A 24,333-nucleotide genomic window follows, 5' to 3' on the forward strand; every position below is an offset into this window, starting at 1 on the left:
TTCACACACAAATAAAAACAATCGCTACTGTACATGTGTTCCTAATTTGTTATTAATGTTCTAAAAGTAACTATGTTTTAATCTAAAATTTGATTAAAATATATATTAAATCAAGTGTGAAATAGTTTACACCGGATCTGTCATCCATTTTAGACAGTCAATGATCACCTTTTATCTATAATAAAATTTAAATCAACAATTGAAACTGGAATTGCTAAATTTGTTCCAATAAAAAGAATAGGATAAAAAAAATCCCTACCCTGGATAACAAAGGCAATTAAAAAACGCATGACAAAAAAGAGACCATCTATACCAAAAACTAAAAAAACATAAATCAAATCATGAAATTCAAAAAATTGAAAGCACTTATCAAAACTCAAATCAAAACATCTTACGATCAACACTTAGAACACATATTAGAACTTGATGACAATGATCCCACAGACGCCCAAACTAAATTTTCTACTAAAAAACTGTACTCTCACTTAAAAAACTCCAAACAAGAGTCCCAAAATGTAACAACTCTCAAAGACCAAACAACAGGCTATCTTAAATCAAACAACCGCGACAAGGCCAATATATTGAACAATCAGTTCCAATCAGTTTTCTCCAGTGCCTCTCCACTGTCTCTAAAACAAACTTGCATGCAAAAACTTTATTACCTTGACCCCAAAAAATACTGTAAATGCTCCCAAATGGATGATATATCTGTCAGCAAAAATGGGGTGCTGAAACTTCTTGCCAACCTAAAGATAAATAAAGCTGCAGGCCCAGACCTTGTTCGGTCGGTTGTCCTCAAAGAACTGAGGAATGAAATCACAGATATCATCACAATTCTTTTCCAAAAATCTTTATCCTCTGGTACAATTCCCTCTGACTGGACCAAAGCCTATGTTTGCCCTATTTACAAAAAGGTGACAGCACAGATCCAGCCAACTATCGACCGATTTCATTAACATGTATCCTTTGCAAAAAACGATCGAACACATTGTCGCCTCACATCTCTCTTCACACTTCAGTAATCACAACATTCTCTTCGACCTTCAACATGGCTTTAGGGAGAAACGCTCATGTGAAACACAGCTTATTGAACTAACAGACTCACCTGGCAACAACATCTCAGCAGGGAAACAAACAGATCTTATTCTCCTTGACTTTAGCAATGCCTTTGATAAAGTAAATCACCGTAAACTTCTCCTTACCCTTTAAGAAAACGGTGTCTCCACACAAATTCTCAATTGGACACGTTCCTTCCTGATAGGTCGGAGCCAAACTGTTGTACTGGAAGATGAACACTCTACAGAAGTCCTTGTAAACTCTGGTGTCCCCCAAGGCTCCGTCCTTGGCCCACTCTGCTTTCTGATCTACGTTAATGAACTTCCATCTTCTGTCTCCAAGTCTCAAATTCGCCTCTTTGCTGATGACACTGTGGTTTACATTACTATAAACTCGTCCTCAGACTCACAATCCCTTCAGGAGGATCTTAATAAGATGCAAATCTGGGAAAGGGAGTGGGACATGGAATTCAACCCCTCAAAATGTCAAGTCCTTCACATCACTAAAAACAAAAAAGTCATCAACAACAAGTACTCCCTTCATGGCCAAGCTTTAATATCAGTTCCTAGCTCAAAATACCTAGGCCTTGACTTGTCCACAGACCTAAACTACAACACACATATCTCAAGAATTACATCAAATGCAAACAAAACCCTAGGATTCATAAAACGAAATATCAATACAAAAAATGAAAAAGTAAAACATCTAGCTTATAAATCCCTAGTAAGACCACAGTTAGAATACGCATCAACTATTTGGAGCCCCTACACACAATCAAACATCCAAAAAAATAGAGATGGTCCAAAGACGAGCGATACGCTGGGTAAAACAGGATTACTCCCCTTTGTCATCAGTTACAGCCATGCAGAAAGATCTTGGCTGGCGTTCTCTCGAGCATCGCAGACTAGACTTTAGACTTATTATGTTTTTTAAAATTTACCATAATCTAGTAGCCATTAGCCTTCCCACCTACATTAAAACTCCATCTAGGCTTACTAGACATATGCATCCCCTCTCTCTTAGGAAAATACAAGTTACATCAGACTACCATAAGTTCTCCTTCTTCCCCCACTGTATCACACTTTGGAACCAGCTCCAAAGGAACATTGTCACCCTGCCTGATCTAGATCAATGCAAACAGGCAGTGGTTAAGATACAGTATTAGTTGACTTGTTGTGTTTTTACTTTTAAATCTTTCTTTCACCCTTACTAATAAAAATATCTTAACAATGACCAGAAGTTTTCAATGTCTCTCACTGTCCTGATCATGTTCATTTTCAAGTTTTTACTTTCTCTCACACCTTTTACTAACACACCCGATGCGCACAATTCCCTGCCTATAACACTCGCGAGAGGGATTGGCAGTACTCAGAGATAGATAAACAATTTACTTACATAGTAGTTTAATACCGATGGAAGGTAGTAATCAAATGCCAAACGAGATTAAATGTAATTTAGTAAATATAGTTTTAAAAATGTGTAGTCTGTTTTAAAGCTTATTGGTGTATGAGAAGGTTTATGTATGAAAATAGTTTCCCATTCATGTGATATTTTATTTGTTTATTTACGTCGCTTTCTCACATAAACAAATAAAATAAAATTCATATATTATACATTTAAGATACATGTGAGACAAATCAATTGAGATTTATAAGAGACATATGTAACCATTATGTGACCCATGTACTTGTAGGCTATATATTGTAAATGTGTTGCCTCACAGACCAGTAATAACTGATATTTACGTATCATACAAAATTATTGTTGTTTTTGCGCATGATTACTAGCTGTCATATGTTACCCCCTTTCTCTCGGAATACCAGCATGCTTCTATTCGATACAAATTTCAAGTCAATTTCATAATGTTTTCCCCTTGATCTTATTCTCCCAATATTATTTATTTACCAGCCAAATTTTACTCTTTTCAACATGCTTTACCCTGGACTCAATTTTCCTAACTTATTTACCAATCAATGACATACGACACAAATACAGGCTCGTCTCCCCCTTTTTATCAATTTTATTTATATCAATGACATACTTTACTACACTATTACATTATCAACTTTGAATGTTATTACTTGTTTTCGCTGTTGCTGTTGTTTCTTTTTGTTGTTGTTGTTGTTGTTTTCTTCTTCATCTCTCTTAGATTACTATTGCTTATTGCAAAAACTAATACAATTAACAGCCTATAATAGATATGTATATTTGTATATAAAAAAGGTGTCAATTTTTTCAGTGGTATCCCCGTCAAATTGTTTTGTAATTCTTTTGTCATATTGTGAGTTATTAATATTTAGCACATGAATTCAGTACATGTACTTACTTTACTGAAAATGGTACGCCTTGGCGAGCATTCTTTATTCATTTTTACAGTACTTATCATTTAGGTTCAACTCACATTTGTTAAAATGGTAAATTTTTTGCAATGTTGTCATTTTACTGTGGTCATTGACTAAATAAAAGGACTTTGTTGTTGTTGTTTTTGAAATTAATTTTTAAAAAGTCACACTGGCTTAAACTAGAGTGTCATCACATCCGCAAAAGCGCAATCAGTTTAGTGATTGTCTAACATGAGACATACGGTTCAAACCCTTTTTCTTTTTCTTTACTTTTGCAATACATTTTGAATGAAATGGTATAGTGCTTGCAAACATGTAGATAAAGTTGTGAAGCAACAGCCACATAAATTATACTGTACGTTTTGTCCCGTTTTTACTGTATATACGGAACTGAAATGACAGTTATTATAAGTTAACCTCACTCCAGAGTATGCCCATTGACATGGCATATGTCTGTTATGCGTTAATTATCTCTCTTGCGACGAGAAGATGTCCATTTTTCCGGCAGATAATACGTACTTTAGTCTTTCAATTTGTCTTTAATAGGATGAAACATAAATAGTTTCCGAACGTCAGTTACTACAATGTATATGTATTATTTTTTTTTTATTTTGATTAGATTTATTTATCTTTAAGCATAGTTTGTACCCATTTCGGTAAGAACATTATTACAACTATACAAGGCTTATAATCAAATGATATTGCTTTTTGATATATTTTTTTTAAATCACAAACTATAGAGATATATGCACATACATATTTTAGCGGCTGAACTCAGTAAATTGTTGTTCTTTACTATTATATTTTGTAAAATTGCATATAACCAGAGACAATATATACCATATTACAACATATAACTTGAGATACATAAAATCATTCGGAGCCGAATTGGTTTTTGGCCGAAACATCATATTTGCTTAAAGCCGATTTTTCGTATAATAAAAACTCTTTTCGCTATTAATGGGCAATCGGAATGTCCTCGGCTATTATCCTTAATTCGAATACTGACGGAAAGAGCCGAAAAGTTGCGATTGTACTAAGGGTCAAGGCCGTAACTTACCCAAACTTGTGAAAGAAGAAACGCCGTGCGTGTGATTAATCAGAATTATTTAATAGATATAAGCAAGGATTGACAATGTAAATGTTTGGTATGGTTATTTTAAAAAGAAATTTTCGTTTTATTAATTTTTTTCTCTAATACTACTCCTTGTGTCGTGAGAATAGAGTGGAAATTTGACAACATGTGATGTTGGTTCCAAAACAGGTTTCGTTCCACCTGAATAAACACAGAATCTAAATAAAGTCTACAAGGCGTGTACTATTTGTATTTAATATTAAGTTGAAATAACTTGTTCTTCTTACAGATTTACTTACAGAAAAATAATAAAGTCTATAAAATTGTAACATTTCTCTTGTTTGGAACTTTTGCTCTGGTCAGTCTTGCAGTCAAAAATTATACAAATATATTTGTATAATTTTTGACTGCAAGACTGACCACTTTTTACAAACTGATATTAGTTGATATGAAAAAGGCAAAGCCTCAAAGCGAGCTCAATTTACTTTTACCGTGTCGTGTAATAGTATAAAAAATCGTTCATTTTTTAAATTTACATTTTCCGTTTTAAAAACTGTCGTTCGGTATTTTATACACTGCTTCCGTTTATTCTGGTTCCCTTACCTATTATGGTTCCCATATAAGTGTGCAGTACACCAGTCTACGCTTCCATTTTCAATCAGAATACCTCAGCTTTTATTGTTATTTTGTAATTCGAAAAGTTGTGATGTGTCAATTCAGTACTTCGGACGAAAGTTTTCAAAACCATCACTATCTAGCAGGTACCGTAAAGCTCGTTTTGTGAGCAGTCCCTTCGCTCTTTGAGCTCCTTAATATGAAATTAGGCAAAGCATGCAGTACATGTATGAATGGGGAAGTCAGTTAAAATAACATTCATTTTTACAGTATGTCTAGTCCAACTAATTGTACTGCGCGACGAGATATTGTGCTATTTTCGTGTCTGGGCAATATCTCGCCAGATTCTGCCCCAGAACGAAAATATCTCAGAATCAAGCTTTGGCACGTCAATATATTTTGACTACAGTATGTCTTACTTTATTTTTTGAGATATGGGTAAAATATTCATATATCATTGTGCATTTTATCATTTTAATAGTGTCGTCATCCTGTTAGAGTCCTCATTCTGTTGTTTTTTTTCACATGTGTTTATTGTGAGAGTTTGTGTATTAATAATCAGGGCTGGGCTCTCGATCAACCAAATCTGTCCCCCACCAAAATAGTATGTTTTTTTCCCCCCTAACAGAGGTAAAAATTCCCCCTCTAAACATATAAAGTTATAAAGACAAAAAATGAAAACTCATGTTGTTTTTGAAAAGTAAAATCCATCTATTTGACAGCTATTTTGTAAGCGGAATATTGTATACAGTACTGTACATGTCTGCACGTTTCTGTTTGTTTCCCCCCCCCCCCCCCCAAAAAATGTACTGTCACATATTGGCCTTTTATCCAGTAAAAATGCTAAAATTTCAACAGAAATATGCAGAAAAAACCACATTTCCCATCAACAATTCGATTTCAAATTGTTTATTCATGAAATCATTTTTTTTGTCTTCAAAATGTTACATCAACCACGGTAAATTTTGCCGTAAATTACAAACTTGTAAGTTTTGTTTTCATGATACTTGATGAAATAACTGATCATGGAAAACGATCTTATAATAAACAATAAATTTAATTTTATATAATATACATCAGCAACAACTAGAATTTGTGGATGTGTAAACAGAAAACAGACAAATTTTCATTTGTCACATATTTTCGCGATGCCGATTTTTACAATTGTTTTACAAAGTCAAGAAAAGGAAGCATTGTCTTATTAAAAGGTGTGTTATAACACTAGAAATGCAGTTTCACTTTAGGTCCATATATTGTTCATGTTAGTGGAAATGGAGATATTTGTCTGAATGTGTTCCTCAATGCTTATTTTAGGGGTGGGGGTGGTGGAGTGAATCATAAAGAAAGCTAAGCAGCATAAAGGTCTGATGGGGCAAGGTCATAAAAACTTTTCTTCAAATCTTATCAATCACTTCTGAACAGTTTAGTGTTACTTATTTGGGATTTTTTAAAAAAATAATATGCATGTAAATAAAAAAACAGCTAATATTAAGGTTAGTTTATTTGATATTTGATCATGAAAAAGAGAGGAAAATTCCCCCTGTACACTAAAATTCCCCCTGCTGAGGCCATCCTTAAAAAAATGTTTGTTTGCAGTAACGCGACCTACTCACAAAATTTGCCCCTACTCAAAAGTTTTTTTCATGGTCTGGATAAAAAATTTTTTTTTTTTTAATCAGAAAATTATGCCTTGTGCTTTGTTTTTGTTCTTTTAAAGGTTAATAGAAGAAATAAAATGTATGTATTATTTTATTAGAATTCATTTATCAATTTATTAATTGTTACCAGATTATCAAAGCATAAATTGTCCAGCATTTTGAAATTCCATGTTTATTTGGGAGTACAGTTCAAAAAAAAAAAAAAAAAAAAAAAAAAAATCGACCTACCTACCCACCTTGAAAATTCTGGGTCGGGTTACTGCAAACAAACATTTTTTTAAGGATGGCCTGAGGGTAGCAACCCACTTCCCCCAAATTGGATTGAGGCTCCTGACAATTCAGGAATTATGAATTTCAAAACCTAGCTAAATACCTTTTTCCCATACAGGGCTTCCATTAAGTTTCAAAATTTGGAAGTCAGAGACTTCAAAATCTCTGATATTGGAAGTCACATTATATAGCTAAAGAAGAAAAGTATTAGAGTTTGGAAGTCACAAGCCAAAATCAAGGAGTAAATGACTCCCAAACTTCCATTAACGGAAGCCCTGCCCATACTTTTCAAATCATAACAATCTGTGCCTTTGGGAAAAGTTCTTTAAATGCAAACCTGAGCAGATGTGGGATAGTGCAGGGATAGTTTCAAAGTTTACTTCTGAACTCAATTCATGTTACAGTATTGTACACACATGACAATATGAGCTATTAAGCCGCTGTAGTATATAAACATACAGTAACATAAAGAGGCATAGCATAAATATGAAATAGATAATAATACAATTCATCTTAACAAAATGGAGAGAGACACGCATTTTCAAAGGAGATGATGAACAAATATGTAGAAATGTTATCTATTCTCAAATTTTGTGATTATTTCCTTAACAAATAAACAAAAATTTCTACATGTTAGAAATAGATATCATTGTTTTTAAAAGTAGTCTCCCATAAAACACTGATTCCATTATCATTTATTATGCTCCCCGAAAAATTTCTGGGGAGCATATAGTCGTTGGGTTGTCCGTCAGTCCGTCTGTACGTACGTCCCGAATTCATGTCCGGCCCATAACTTTGTTATTTGAAGTCAGATTTTAAAACTATTTCACAGAAATGATCACCATATTGAGACAACGTGTTGCGCGCAACATTTGGGTCGTTACCTTGAAGGTCAAGGTCACAGCATGACCTTGCAGCAAAATCGTGTCCGGTCCATTACTTTGTTATTTGAAGTCGAATTTTAAAACTTTTTCACAGAAATGATCACCATATTGAGACGACGTGTCGCGCGCAACATTTGGGTCGCTACCTTGAAGGTCAAGGTCACAGCATGACCTTGCAGCAAAATCATGTCCAGTCCATAACTTTGTTCTTTGAAGTCAGATTTTAAAAATATTTCACAGAAATGATCACCATATTGAGACGATGTGTCACACGCAACATGTGGGTCGCTTCCTTGAAGGTCAAGGTCACAGCATGACCTTGCAGCAAAATCGTGTCCGGCCCATAACTCCACTATTTGAAGTTGGATTTAAAAAGTATTTCACAGAAATGATCATCATATTAAGATGACGTGTCATGCCCAACATTTGGGTCGCTACCTTAAAGGTCAAGGTCACAGCATGACCTTGCAGCAAGATCGTGTTCGGCCCATAACTTCCTTATTTGAAGTCAGATTTTACAACTTTTTCACAGAAATGATCACAATATTGAGACGCCGTGTCGCGCGCAACATTTGGGTCGCTACCTTGAAGGTCAAGGTCACAGCATGACCTTGCAGCAAAATCATGTCCGGTCCATAACTTTGTTATTTGAAGTCGGATTTAAAAATATTTCACAGAAATGATCACCATATTGAGACGATGTGTCGCACGCAACATGTGGGTCGCTTCCTTGAAGGTCAAGGTCACAGCATGACCTTGCAGCAAAAGTTGTCCGGCCCATAACTCCACTATTTGAAGTTGGATTTAAAAAGTATTTCACAGAAATGATCATCATATTAAGATGACGTGTCATGCACAACATTTGGGTCGCTACCTTGAAGGTCAAGGTCACAGCATGACCTTGCAGCAAAATCGTGTTCGGCCCATAACTTCCTTATTTGAAGTCAGATTTTACAACTATTTCACAGAAATGATCACCATATTAAAATGGCGTGTTGCGCGCAACATTTGGCTTGCTACCTTGAAGGTCAAGGTCACTGCATGACCTTGCAGCAAAATTGTGTCCGGCACATAACTTCATTATTTGAAGTCGGATTTTACACCTATTTCACAGAAATGATCGCCACAATGAGACATTGTGTCATGCGCAACATTTGGGTCCTTGCCTTGAAGGTCACGGCATGACCTTGCATCAAAATCGTGTCCGGCCTATAACTTCGTTACAGGAAGTCGGATTATACAACTATATTACAGAGATGATCACCATATTGAATTGATGTGTCGCATGCAACGTTTGGGTCGCTACCTTCAAGGTCAAGGTCACAGCATGACCTTGCAGCAAAATCGTGTCCGGCGCATAACTTCGTTATTTGAAGTTGGATTTTACAACTATTTCACAAAAATGATCACCATATTGAGACAATGTGTCGTGGACAATATTTGGGTTTTTTTTTACACTTTGAACTTTGTCTGTGACATAACTCTGACACAACAAGAGGTATACCTTCCTGTGTCCAAAACCTATTCGGGGAGCATCACCCAGTTCAACCGGCTCTTGTTTAAAAGAGATTTTGATATATTTTAATTTTTTATTTCAGATGTAAAACATCTTGAAATTTATAGTGTTCAACACTACTGACTTTTCTGGTAATAAAAAAGAATAAGGAACTCAACAAACATGTCTGCAAGAAGGATTAACAAGATGCGTAACCAGGGACAAGGAGGCGGCACTCGTGTTCATTATGTACGGGCGGACATTGTAACTCAGAAAAGGAATGAGAGGATGGTTCGAGAAGCGTACAGGCGTGAACATAAGATAAGTTCGTACCTAGCGGAGGACGAGAACTTTCCGAGCTTCCGGACTCAGTTGGCGAAACTTGGATTAGAATTGAGAGATATACCAGGTGATGGGTAAGTAAATTTAAATATAATTTAAACTATGTTAAAATTACCATGAAAGGTTCAATTAAAGAATTAAAAAAACAATAGTAAAACTATGAATATCTTTAATTTGCCATTAATTTTTTATACAAAACCTTCTTTTTTTTCTGGCCCATTGTGATGACCCATAATAGGTCTTGTTTCCAATGCCAAAAAGTATGTGTTTTTTGTGTTTTTTTTTTTTCAATTTCAAAATTTCCAATTCAAGTAACAAAAAATAAAAAAATAAAATAAGCAAAATTATTGTCATTTTGCCACTTTAATCGCACTGTGCCGTAGAAAACAGTAAACTTGCATTTTAAATTGTAATATGTGCTTATGTCTAAAATATAAAAGGAGTCTAATTAACCAAATATTTGATTACTTTGCCTTATTTGATGTATACAATATATTGTCAGTTTTTTGTCAATTTGTCTAAAACATTGTAAAAATTCCCAACTCTGGGAAAGTGCTTAGAAAACTGTAACAGCATTACATGAATGTTTGAAAGTCAGTGGTACATAAATGAGCTGCGTCATGACAAAACCAACGTAATGCGCTTGCGATTAGTCTGATTAGGATCCATGCTGTTCGTTTACAAAACCTATTACAAGTAGAGAAACTAATATCGAACGGCATGGATCCTGACCAGACTGCGCGGATGTGCAGGCTGGTCTGGATCCATGCTGGTTGCAAACACATTAAGTTGGTCTTGTCATGACGCGGCTCAAATATGCAAAATAAAATGAAAAAAAATATTTATCTGTACAGAACATTGTGTTCAGCTAATTAATTTTGATATAAAGTATAAACATTTTGTTACAGGAACTGTTTGTTTAGGGCACTCGGAGACCAGTATGAAGGTCATGTACGCAATCATTTCCGCCATAGACAAGACACAGTTAAATATATGAGTGAACACAAGAACGACTTTGAACCATTCCTTAGTGATGATACCACCTTTGAACGACACAGTAAGTACTTCTACATAAGTCTCAGATAGTTATTACAAAATGTATGTTGACGTGTTATTTTGTTGCTATAAATTTTCAACTTTTGATGCTATTTTTCAGAACCTTGAATATGTAAGTTAAATATAAAACCACCTATTATTTGTTTGTTTATAAATTTTTAAAGTATGCATGTACATGTCTATTTGATTTGATGAATAGGCAGTTCAATATTTAACATAAATATAACAAAATAAAAACAACAATTATTCATTTATTTATAAATTTGCAAGGGAATACATGTACATGCCTGTTTGATGAATAGGCAGTTCAGACAATGTTTCTCATCTTTATCTACATTGTACTTAACCTTACTTTGGTACACAAGTCTGTCATCAAAATAATCATAATAAGTAAACACACCAACTACAGTACATGTATTTCCACTCCTTTAAAGAAACACATTTCTAGCTGTACTTAAAACAGTGTCAATAATTAAATCAAAATTTGCAATATGGTGGCTTTAATTGGCACTCAAGTTTTTCTAAATTTATCTGATTTCCTTATTAGAAAGACATGAACCAGTGGACTTGTTCCCAAAAGGGTTGAAAAAAATCTCAGCTAAAAAAACAAACAAAAAAACTGACCAATCAAAGCTGTATAAGAGACATTGTTTTTGTATCATACATTCTGATTAATAATATCATGTCAACATTTTAGTTTCAGGTTTACAGAAACTTGGGACATATGCTGGCAATGATGCAATAGTGGCATTTGCCAGACTGCATGAAGTTAATGTGATCATTCATCAACTCAATTCACCTTTCCTTATGGTAGGTACACATGTACTTCATGAAATATTACCTTGACCTCTTGACCACTAGCAAGTAGATTTTATTCAAATTTTCAAAATTAAGGAATTTAATCATCAAAAATTTGAAACCAAACATATTTAGCTTTACAAATTGTTTACTGTTTAGTTTGGAATAATCGATTCAGTTATGATGGAGAAATAAGTTGAAACATTGCCTTGGGTGAATTCAATGTTAACCTTTTTACTTTCTTTTTCAATGTTTTGAGGGGCTATTTCAGGTGAATGCTGTACAACAATCAAAATTATTACACAAAATTATTTTCTGTATAATTTCTTATTTTGAAAGCTGTGGTAGAGGTTAATGGAAATAATATGATTATTGCAAGAAGTAACATTTATAAAATCTTTGAATTTTGAACAGTTGAAAAACTCTTGTCAGTTACTTAAAAGTTAAACACTGGAACTGATTGGCATTTTCACTTGTACAAATTACAGATTCAAGGAGTTAATGTCAGTTCCCCTTCAACAAGACAGTTACATATAGCATACCATAATGGAGATCACTACTCAAGTGTTAGAAAATGTGGCGATAATACAGAATCTCAAACCAATATCAGATTAAAGGTAAATTTTCAAAAACAATGCAGTTTTTCTTCCTGATTTATGAATGTGTCCTTATTTTTGAGTTAAGATAATATACAAAGAACATAGGCCTAACATAAGCATTACCATGGGGCTTTGCTCCATCAGGTTTACCTATTCTGGTTGATAGGATTTATAACATGGTACATATAGAAAATAAGCTTACAGAACATTGGTACTTCTACTCGGGTGCATGTTTGTGCCTGAAATAATGCACCAAGAGGCACCTTAGGCCTTCCTCCACCAGTAAAGCTGAAAAGTTGCCAAATGACATATACTGTATTGTTGCGACATAAAACCCAACCCAAAAAAAATCCTATAAAATAAGTCTAATGTTAAAGAAAAAGTGTAACTTCAAAAAACCTGATTGACAATAAATATTTGATCTTTGGTATAAAAGGTACTTTAGGAATATGTCTGGAACCAGTTTTTGATAATGATCAAACTTACCAATTCTTTGAAACTATCTCCGTCCAAATAATGTTTTCGCTATTATTATCAGTTTTTTTATTTCTGTAAAGAAAGGCAAATGCTTACTGCCCTATATATTTTCTAAACCTCGCACAATATTCATATGATTGGTGTAATTTATAGATTGGAGAAGATGGACAGAAATCCACAAAGACAGATTATGGCAGTGGGGTATACAGTGACGATGGCGTAGCACGTGCAGTGAGAGACACTGTCCGTCTAGCAGAGGAAGTGATGAATGCTACAGGATGTATGGTGAGTTGATTAAAAACACTGAAATATGGAACTCAACTCACAGGGAGAGAACTTGGTACGGAATTTTTGAAATAGATACAAGTTTCATCATGCAAAATGAGAACAGGTCAAAGTTCAATATTTGTTCTATCTTACAGGATGAGCAGAGAGTATTAGAAAGTCTGACAGACTGTGACTATGATGTGGATGCTACTATAGCTTACGTCCTACAAACTATGGAAACAAACCCAGGTAAGTCACTTTGTGACCTACATAAACTGTTATGTCACTGGTTTGAACCTGTGTCAGGGCAAAATTTCTCTATGATAATTGATTACATACATTGAGTGTAATGGCCAATTGTCTCTTACCACTAATTATACAGGAAGGTTGGTTGGACAGACGGACCATCAAGATACTACCATTAATATGTTATAAAAAATTGCGAAAACCAGACAAAACAAATTTAAAACAGTATGTACACCTTGCCATATCCATATTTCAGGTACTAATCCATATTTGCATGGTTAAGTTTTCACACAACCATGTTTGAATGAAGAGTGCAAATAAATAAATAAACTGATTATTACAAATTATTCCTCCCCATGCCTAAGACAGACAATATGTTATTGTAAAGATGTTTATATGTCCAGTATTGTAATCAATTTCAATATTTCATACAGACTTCAAAGACGACACGACCTCCCTCGCCTCTCAGATGACCTCCACGGACAGTGGTATATGGTCTGAAAGCAGCACTACGCCTACCAAACATGATGTTAATGGTAATACTTCACAGGTCAAAGGTCATGTGAGAGACGACAGTTATGGTGGTAGCTCTGGGTATGGTTCACTAAATAGCCAGGGTGGAGCTAGACCAAAAGTCTTTCAGGAGCCAAAGGTATGTATTTTGCAAGAAATAAGAAATTTTGAAAGACTTATGGATATAGATTTGTCTTAATTTGTCTTACAAAGGTTGTTTCTAAGTTCAGATTTAACACATTTAGGCAGCAAACTAATATAGAAATCCGTCTTTCCAAGTATTCTTTTGTTTGAACATAGCTGAGAAATAAGGGCATACATAGACTTACTTTTTTAGCTCGACTATTCGATAAGAATAAGTAGAGCTATTGCAGTCACCCGAGCGTCGGCGTCGGCGTAACCACTTATGTTAAAGTTTTTGTAATAGTTCAAATATTTTCAAAGTCCATAGACATATGGCTTTGAAACTTTGCACACTTGTTCACCATCATGACCCCAACCTGTAGACAAGAGGAGGTAACTCTATCAAGCATTTTGACAGAATTATGCCCCTTTTTTGACTTAGAATTTACGTTAAAGTTTTTGTAATAGTTCAAATATTTTCAAAGTCCATTGACATATGGCTTTGAAACTTTGCACACTTGTTCACCATCAAGACCCCAACCTGTAGACAAGAGGAGGTAACTCTATCAAGCATTTTGACAGAATTATGCCCCTTTTTCGACTTAGAATTTACGTTAAAGTTTTTGTAATAGTTCAAATATTTTCAAAGTCCATTGACATATGGCTTTGAAACTTTGCACACTTGTTCACCATCATGACCCCAACCTGTAGACAAGAGGAGGTAACTCTATCAAGCATTTTGACAGAATTATGCCCCTTTTTCGACTTAGAATTTACGTTAAAGTTTTTGTAATAGTTCAAATATTTTCAAAGTCCATTGACATATGGCTTTGAAACTTTGCACACTTGTTCAACATCATGACCCCAACCTGTAAACAGGAGGAGGTAACTCTATCAAGCATTTTGACAGAATTATGCCCCTTTTTCGACTTAGAATATACGTTAAAGTTTTTGTAATAGTTCAAATATTTTCAAAGTCCATTGACATATGGCTTTGAAACTTTGCACACTTGTTCACCATCATGACCCCAACCTGTAAACAGGAGGAGGTAACTGTATCAATCATTTTTTTTACTATCAAGCACTAAGAATAGTCGAGCGTTGCTGTCCTACCGACAGCTCTTGTTTAATGTTTTGATCATATAATTGATTCTACCCATGTGACCAGTGCAGACAAAAATCAGCTGTCACCTTGTTGTTGTCTGATCATGGTCTGCACTGTTTGCAATTCAGTCAATAAATATTTTCCTAAAAGTCATTAGTCATGTTCCCTAAAATTTGATGAATGATTTTGTCCAGATTGAATTATGGGCAAGTCCATTTAAGAAACTCAGCAGGGTAAGGGTTACTGGTAATATTTAAACATCAGTTAAGCTATATTTGAAGTGTCTCGTTATGTTCAGGTGCCAGTGCAAGCAGCAAGATTGAACAGCAAACAGACGAAGAAGATGAAGAAGATGGAGAAAAAGAAGAGAGCAGAAGAAAAACACAAGTTGAAGGTTCAAGGTGGTGTACCTGTCAATGCTGTTGATGATACTGATGATGTGGTTACCATCATTTCTAAAGATCTACAAATGGCAAAAATTTAAATGGAAGAGAAGGCGGGACTTAATAATAGGAGGGACTTGATAAGAGGCGGGACTTGCAAGGTGAAAGGCGGAGCTGTCTTGCAAGATAAAAGGTTGAGCTTATGCAAATATATGCAATTATTTGATATTTTTGTGATAATTAGTTTAGTAGTAAAAATTAGGAAATTTTAATGAATTCTATGTTTGGGGAAAGTTGTATGATATATGCTGCTGACAAAATAGCAATGGTCGTATATTAGAAAAATATATTATAATAAAATTTATTTTGACTCAAAATGATAATATATGAATGGCATGTAATACATATTTGTTCCAACATATTATAATATATGAATGAAATGTAAAATATATATTTGTTCCATAACAATTCCATTACCAATGTGATATTTAGTACATGTGTATTTTTCTGTATGTTGTTCTAGTTTATAATGTGATAGATATTTTTTTTCATACCCTACCCACCCTTCATACATATAAAACAGTTTTTGACATGAATTAGGGCTGAATTAATACATTGCATGGATTTTCTAAACTGTAAAGTATTTGATGATTAATGGGATTAAAATTTGCTTGATTTGTACATAAATTATGTACATTATTGTTAATATATATATAAGATGTTTGTGTCACTTCAGTACTGAAGTGAATGACATTTTGAGCTGACCTGATCACAATGTTTTTTCTTTAAACAACTTTTCTGAAACCAAAGACTAGATATTAACATTCTAACATGATCCACACTTTCCCCTTTTAAAGATAAAAGACAGAAAGTTTTGTAAATATGCTAACAATCTATATTTAGACATTTGATGTAACCATTAAAAGTGTGACGCAGTAAAAATAAGTATGGAAACAAGTCAGGCACAATTTACTATTTTTTAGGTTGATATCAGGTATTGCAGCATTTATTTGTTGATGTTGTGTTAGAATCAAAATAATATATCTCACGCAGTAATTTAATCGCTTAATAAAATTGCTGTTTGTCATTCAGATGGGCAGCATTATATCAGTCGGGGGCTACTACGTAGTGATATTATTTGTTGTATCCGAACTCCAAACAGTTACTTTATTTAGCAATTACCGTTCGGGATAAATTATTTCTTAAACCATATCATCATGCTGACAAACTTTATGAAATTCTATTTCTACTTTGCACATTTCAATTTGCAAGTGAATTGTATATAATATATGGTAATTTATAACAAAGTTATGTGCACCTCAACCCCTAAAACAAGTAAAATAGAGATCCATATCAGATTTATATGTAAGACTATTCAAGGATATCTATTTTCTGTTTCAATATAATATTTCAGTAATAAAGTAGAATAAAAATGAAGGATGGGTCGGATTTTGTATTTACTTACTTTGCTTTAAATTTTTTTCTCAATCTATGATTGTGATATTTTTGTATGTATATAAACTTAAGATTAGTGCCTGAAATGAATTATTGTAAATATGTAAATTATATATAAATGTAGATATGTAAACAATTTATTTGATACCACTTGCTAAACTTCAATCATAACTCATTGCTGTATATTTTAAAATGTATAAAATTTAAATCATGTATGCTGAAGGATAACCCATAACCCGCTGAATATTTGTAGTGGACTCTTCCTGCTTTTAATTTGGGATAGTCCATTTGAGATTTTAAGGGGATTCAGTATCAGAATACAAAAATTTAGTTACCATCAGTATAGAGCTTGGTCAGACTGCATGGGTGTTTGAGGTGCTGCGGGCTAATGACTTTTGGTTTCAAAAGTTAAGGGTTCAAGTCTGGTCACATTACTTTTCCACCATATTATATAATTATTTCATTATCATGACTTTGATACTTTTTTGTTTAAAGGAGTTAGAATATATAAAACTGCTTAGGCAAATTAATTTATCACCTGATTATTCTTTTCTTTGTTCAAAGTAGTGTCCAGAAGAAATTGTGGAAGGCAATTTTTTTAAGTCCTTTTTAAGACATGATTAATAGCAATCCTTCAGCATTTAAAGTAGATATAGAAATTAGAATTCAACAAGTGTGCTTATTTCATTTTTTTCCTACATTTTTCCTTATTTATTTTGGGGACTTTGTGAATATTATTTAAATTCCTATACTTTAATATTTATGTTTAAATTTTTATTAAAATTCTGTTTTCATAATGACTTGCTATAATCGTATGTGTAGCTACATTACTCTACAAAAGTTTGTGAAACACTGCTGAGTTTTCTTGAAAAAAAAATGCAATGGGTAATGATCGTCTTTTCAAAAGATTTGCATGCTTTATGAATTTATGTGTTAACATTTATTATAAATATTTTATAGTTCATTCCTTGAAAAGAGGTAGGAAAAGATTGATGTAGCAAAAAAACTTTTGTAGATATTTTCACATCGGTTCAGTAACATTATGTTGGCGGTTTTTATTTAAATGAATTCAGCGCACGCTGGCATTAAGCGTATGATTTAATTCATGGAGGGATGTTAATGTATTTATCTATAGAAAATTGGATTATCATCATCGTCCAAAATAGAAATGAAATTTAATTTATTCATACGATATATTATACGTAAATATTGTATTACCCTGAAACTGTTTGGGTGAAATCAGAATATTTGAAGTTTTGTTTGAGGAAAGTTATTTTGCTTTTGTCATGATGTATAATTATGTATTTGAATGTTAAAAACAAAAGTGCAATTTTTATTATACATGTTAAAAAGAAATAAAAAGATGTCTTAAATATAATAGGATATGGATTCATTTACATGTACAACATGTATATTCTGCACATATTAAAATAGTGTATAAACTGGTTTTGAAATAAACATGAAATAGAAGTGGTTAATTTATGTTTGAATGAAAAATATTGTTACGTTCTGCTGATTCACAAATGCAATTTCTTTTCTAAAGGAATTGTTTTGCTTTGAGTAATAGGATAATGTTCAATATGTATGAGTCATCAGCTATTTTTTTACATACATGTACAAATTTCTGACATATTTGTTCAGGTTAAATTCAGCTTTCGGTCTTTTCACTTATGTGAAAATGTTTCTTGTCTCATCTTTGTTTTTTGCTAGTACAATCTTATAGTAGGATTTAATACATGGGCATTATCTGTTTGATGTAAATGATGATATTTTGTGTCTACATGTTATAGACTTTATTTTTTCTTGCCCTTTTTTATGCCCCCGGACATATAGTAATTGAACCGTCCGTCCGTCCGTCTGTCCGTACTAGGTTAACCTAGAACGGCAAGTTGGATTTTTCTCAAGTTCTACCTGTACCAATGGCTTCATAATTTACACACTTACTAATCCATACAAAGTATATGATCTGGGCAAGTAACATAACTATGGCTTCCATTTGCACCAAGTTATGGCCCTTTTCAGCACTTAGAAAATGAATAATGGTTAACCTAAACCAGTGTTCAATCTAGAACAAATTCCCAGGGGGCCCTTCGGGCCCATAAACTTTTCAAAAGGGGGTCATTTGAGAAAAAAGGGGGCCCACACATAAAATGAACATCAAATTCAAATAAGCTATTGTATCTTTTAAGTTACTTGTTCACGTACCATATTTAGACCAAAAACGGTTGCAAAATTCCAAAACAAAAAAAAATGACATTAGCGTTGATACAGGCTCAAATTTAAGAACTGATTGGTAAAGAAACGCGATGACATAATGTTCAAAGAAAAATATGAATCTTATTTTAATGTTACCAGGGATATTTGACAATAATGTTCAGTTTTTTAATCAGGAAAATCATATTTTGAAATTAGCTAGCCTTTGTTTATGAAGAATATAAACTTACAATAGTCGCTAAAAACAAATACTCTGCTCAATATATCCAAGCGAAAAACAAAGTGTCAACAGGTGCTAAGACAATGTATATTGACATACCGGTACCTTTGATCTTTTGTCAGGGCAGCAGCTCTTACGTCACGCTTAAGATGTCTGTATTGATTAATGATATGCACAATGTTTTAGCGCCGACCAGCCAAAGACCAATCAAAGTTAATTTACTTAATTGTCAGACACTCCCTAGCCAATCGTGTTTGATTGCTCCATCTTTAAGACATTTTTAATTGGATGAAGGCGTGTTCGTATTAATTTATGCACACTTCTCTATAATTAACTCGCATTTTCACATACATATATATTTTTTTTCCTTTGGAAAGTTATTACATATTTATTTGTTTTGACCGTGAAAAAACTATAACTACACGCACGTATTGGATTATCTGTGACGATTTGTTTTGCTTATAAAAACTGTGACTCAAAAGTAAGTAATAGTTACGGTACGAACAGGTCTACATAGTATTTACACACGCGGACCGAGAGAGCGTAGCGATAAAGTTTTTTAATGGGTTACCGAGTGCGGTAAACTATCTTACCAACATGCTCTTGTTTTTCAATACAAACTTCAGTTTTGAATTCAGTATTTATTAATATTATTCACAAGAAACTTCTTTTATGTACTTAATCAGGTTTAAGAAAGCATTCTAATGTCATTTAGGGCATTTTCTATGAGTGCGCCCATCGGGCCCACAGTTGATTTTGTTTTGCGCCGGCGGCCTTTTCAGGGGGTCAATGGCGCAATGGCGCGCTCTAGATTGAACACTGCCTAAACCAGCAAGTTGGAAATATGTTATGTTCTATCTGAACTAATGGCTTAATAATTTTCACACTTACTTATCAATACAATGTACATGATATTGCCAAGTTATATAAATGTGCCGTCCATTTCCCAGTAATTTCCCTTTTTATCACTTTGAAAATAGGGCCTTGTATGGTTAACCTATTCTGCCAAAGGTGGATTTATCAAAAAATTTCACCTAATTACTTAATTTATATAATGATATCTTTCATATTTTGGTAGGTGGATACCTTTAACGGTCCTCTAATTTTTTGTGGCGTTAGGCATCTCTAGTTCAAGGTCAAGGTCACTTGTGTAAAAAATAAATCTAAACATTTCTGCTCATACAGCCTTTATTTTTAAGTTAATGTCTTTCATGTTTATAATAGTCATACCAAGGGAGGTCCTCTTCCTTTCCTTTAGTAAGGGGTCATTTGGGTCAAGGTCACCAATGTCAAAAATAGATTTTTTACACTTTTACAGGTGTATTAACCTTATTCTATCGACAGATGTCTTGTATATTTCGTAGGAACATAAAATTAAGGTATTCTCATTTGGATGGAGGTAGGGGTCGATTGGGTCAAGGTCACCAGTGCTAAAAATAGATTTTTACACTTGCTCATACAGCCTTTATTTATTGACATATTTGTATTATAATTGGTAGGAAGATAACTTACATGGTATTCTTCCTTTGGATGGAGTTAGGGGTCAGTTGGGTCAAGGTCAACAGTGCTAAAAATAGATTTTTACACTTTTGCCCATACAGCCTTTATATATTGACAGATTTATTTCATATTTGGTAGGAAAATAAGTTGCGTGATATTCTTCCTTTGGATGGAGTTAGGGGTCAGTTGGGTCAAGGTCACCAGTGCTAAAAATAGATTTCTTACATTTTTGCCCATACAGCCTTTATTTGTTGACAGATTTATTTCATATTTGGTAGGAAAATAACTTGCATGATATTCTTACATACAAATTAGCTACTTCACTCTCTAAAGTCAAATTATTGACAACAGTGAGTGCGGGGGCATTTGTGTTTATCAAACACAGATTCTTGTTTTTAATGTTTTTTTTTTCTTTGTTTAAAGACAATTCCATATATCCTTGAGTATGAAAAGATAAAAGTTCAACTTGACTTATTTATACATTATTTTATTGTTCTAAACAATTTATTCATTATTTGATATATTTTTGTTTATTTTTGTATTAAAATTAGTTGCAGATTTACAGTTTTTTCTAGGATTATTAAAATTCAAAATTTTTATAAATTTTATTTATTTAACAGAAGCGCTATTATAATTAAGGATTATATTGTTCTTTTGTTAGATACTCCCTCTCACAGAAAACAAAATAAGTATTTTTTGTTGTTTTTTTAACATATTTATAAGTTTACAGAAATGCAAGGTTATCCATTTTATTTCCAAAAATATGTTTACATTAAGAGAGGTGAATGTCTGTTTGAGTGAAAATATTTTGGGGAAAAAAAGTAATTTTCAGCAAAATGTGCAGTGTATTAAGAATTTAAGAAATGTATTATTCTTCACACTCAATATTATGCTTTGTATGCTAGCCTTCACATTGTATGACTAAATTTAAAAATTTTCACCAAGATATTTGACACCTTTTACTAACAGAATAATTGCTATTCTTTCCATGTTTTGACTCATTTTAGGTAAATGATAATGACTGTATGAGCCTTTTGCTAATTGAAATGACATAATTTGTTCTGTTGATTTTATTTCAAACTATTGATTTTTTAAAAAAATTTCATAAGTTAATCATGAATCTAATTAGAAGGGAACCCAATGACGCTTAAGTATTCATGATGATGATGATAAGGTGATGATAATGATGCTATTTGATTGACCAATTCTCAAATTGGTCCACAATTTTAGAAACTTGTTGTGGGGGGGGGGATGGGGTTTGGGGGGAGGTCAAACAATTCACTGATTTAAGACAATGATTTTTTGCACCCGTATATTCATTTGAATGCTTCCCTAGGGGCAGGGGCAGCAAAATCAATTGTCCGTATTGCCCAGCTTGTCCCGAAGCCAGTATGAGAAGTATAACTTTATTAGAATTTTCTTTATAAATACATGTAAGAAAAGAAATAATTACTGAAAACGGACAATTAAGTCAAAAATTAGATTTTGGCGACCCTGCAGGGAGATTATAATTTGATAGTATTGTATTGTTATGAAATAATGATAGCCGGTGGTGTTTTTTGGTTTTAAGGTTCAGTATTTTGATTGTTTGTTTTTGAAAATTTTTTACCATTGTGCTTATTTTTTGTTTTGATACTATTCTAAAATTACTCCGGATAATATGATGCCTGATAATTGCTCAGTTCATGTACATAGAATTTGGTTTTGTTGTTGTTGTTTTTCTTTTTTCTTACTTTTTCAGAGCTGAAGTCCTGGCTGTTAGCTCGTTTTGAGCCAAGCTCATGACTAATGTTCATTGAATCATTGTACAGATGTTAAGTTTCTTGTTTTGATTTATTTTGCAGTCGGTTTTGTTTTGAACTTTAACATTTTTCCTATCTTTGGTATTGAAATTGCTGACGCAATCGATAAATGGTTTTTTACTTTATTTTTTTTTTTATTTTTTTTTTTATTTTACTTCAATGTTTTACAGTATTAGAAGTCATTTTCAAAAATGTATGTGTAATATTTCACAATCGATACATGTATAACGAATAATTGCAGTCATCTGATATAGGTATGTATGTCCTGCGTTTTATGGAGTTTTGAACTTAATTAGAACCTGATGAAAAAATAATTAAAAGCCAGTGCAGCCTAGGAATTGGTAATTTGGAATTTGGTAATTATACTTTAGCATTTAAATTGTTTATCTTGTATTCAGAGGGCTTAATGAATTTCAACTCAAATAGAAAAAATGGACTGGGCTATGGATGCAGGTGACTTTGATGAAAAGTGTTTTAATTGTTTGTATTATAATTGTCATGATTTCATAAATAAGCATGTTCCAAAATTACTCTTAGATTTCTATTTATAAATATTGGCATATTTGTATGCACCTTTAATATTGAATCAGGCCAGTCTATTTATTTGCTAATAGCTTGATGTTTCATAGAATAGTGGAGTTAACCTACTCACCTATGCATATGTATTAAGACTTGATTATAGTTAATCAAACCCCTTTAATGTCATACATGTAACAGTACTGAAGGTTTTCATTTGAAAATTTACATACATTTACATGTATGTCTTTAAGATTCATTAATGTAAAATGTTATCATTTATATTTTTGCAAATTATTCTTGTTACATGGCTGGTTGAATATCCATTACGATGTTTGCTATACTTTCAAAAGAAAGTTCATAGCCTTATTATTTGCATGGGTTATAAGTAAATCCTAACAATGGCATAATGATATCTTATTCTGAAATCCATAAATATTATTTGATTTTTTGAAAAGAAAAAATCAAATGATTATTGTTGGAAGGTGTAGTTTACTTTCATTTTCCTTTTTCACTGATATTTCATTGTTTAGAGAAAGACTGTGTTCAAATATTGATGTTTATGTTTTTGTTTGAAAAATGCTGTTGGAAAACTATGATTTATTTTTTTGTCCCGTGGTAAAAAACAACGTACTACATTGTATTAGTTTACTCAAATGTAAATTTGTGATTGTAAAACTTCAATTAAAACGGACACTAGGGAAATGTATATATAGATATATTTCAGATTGTTTTACAGGGTAAAATGTAGATTCTGTTATTTTGTTTATGGTAATTCATCCACCTGATCACTCCATTCATTTTCATGATTTATCACATTTTTCCATAAAAACTGAGGTGCAGTACTTTTTTTCCTTTAAAAACAATTCTATCTGTCTTATAAGAGGGCCTAATTTTTGAAACAAAATAAAGACCTCCGTCTTATAAGAGATCTGTGTTATAAGTGAGTTAATATGGTATATAAACTCCCACTAGAAAATACACTTGGAGAATGTGTGTATACAGATTTGAGACTGTTTTAAAAGGGTATAAAGCTATATAGGGCTGTCAGCAACCTATAGAATACAGTAGGTTTTATATACATAAAAATCATGCCAAAGTACCTAAAATTGAAAGAAAGGTGTTTGAAAATTTCTGATTAAGCATGCATGCATTCATTGCTTAACCTACTGATATAGATTTTGAATATTTTGTTAGACAATGTTTTTATATTTGTGTGTATATTTCATGTGTGTTTAAGAATAGATCAATTTTTTGTTACAATTTTTACCATATATGATCATAAGAATATGAAAACAAGTTGATTCTAAAGTTTTGTCAAA

At 32.9% G+C, this 24,333-nt stretch overlaps 1 protein-coding gene across 2 annotated transcripts; it reads left to right on the top strand.

Annotated features, from left to right (window-relative positions):
* Positions 1 to 4,416: 4,416 nt before the first annotated feature.
* LOC132754375 (OTU domain-containing protein 3-like) lies at positions 4,417 to 15,411 on the top strand. 2 transcript variants are annotated; one of them, XM_060744988.1, is made up of 9 exons: positions 4,417 to 4,546; positions 9,499 to 9,811; positions 10,646 to 10,794; positions 11,491 to 11,603; positions 12,080 to 12,208; positions 12,821 to 12,952; positions 13,090 to 13,183; positions 13,615 to 13,832; positions 15,220 to 15,411. In XM_060744988.1, the coding sequence occupies exons 2-9, from the start codon at positions 9,579 to 9,581 to the stop codon at positions 15,403 to 15,405; spliced, it is 1,254 nt and encodes a 417-aa protein (XP_060600971.1). In that variant the 5' UTR covers positions 4,417 to 4,546; positions 9,499 to 9,578; the 3' UTR covers positions 15,406 to 15,411. The 2 variants fall into 2 exon arrangements, with proteins under 2 accessions (XP_060600971.1, XP_060600968.1); XM_060744985.1 differs by having other exon boundaries at positions 4,423 to 4,535.
* Positions 15,412 to 24,333: the final 8,922 nt, after the last annotated feature.

Source organism: Ruditapes philippinarum, unplaced genomic scaffold (assembly GCF_026571515.1).
Source record: "Ruditapes philippinarum isolate M1 unplaced genomic scaffold, ASM2657151v2 ctg4810_1_1_1_1, whole genome shotgun sequence".
Taxonomy (NCBI): domain Eukaryota; kingdom Metazoa; phylum Mollusca; class Bivalvia; order Venerida; family Veneridae; genus Ruditapes; species Ruditapes philippinarum.

What these genes read in the sequence shown, in the direction of transcription:
- LOC132754375 (XM_060744988.1), top strand. Translation starts at nt 9,579, where the DNA reads ATGTCTGCAAGAAGGATTAACAAGATGCGTAACCAGGGACAAGGAGGC. An exon ending in TACCACCTTTGAACGACACA is followed by an intron (nt 10,795 to 11,490) that starts GTAAGTACTTCT and finishes TCAACATTTTAG; the next exon opens with TTTCAGGTTTACAGAAACTT. An exon ending in TCAATTCACCTTTCCTTATG is followed by an intron (nt 11,604 to 12,079) that starts GTAGGTACACAT and finishes TACAAATTACAG; the next exon opens with ATTCAAGGAGTTAATGTCAG.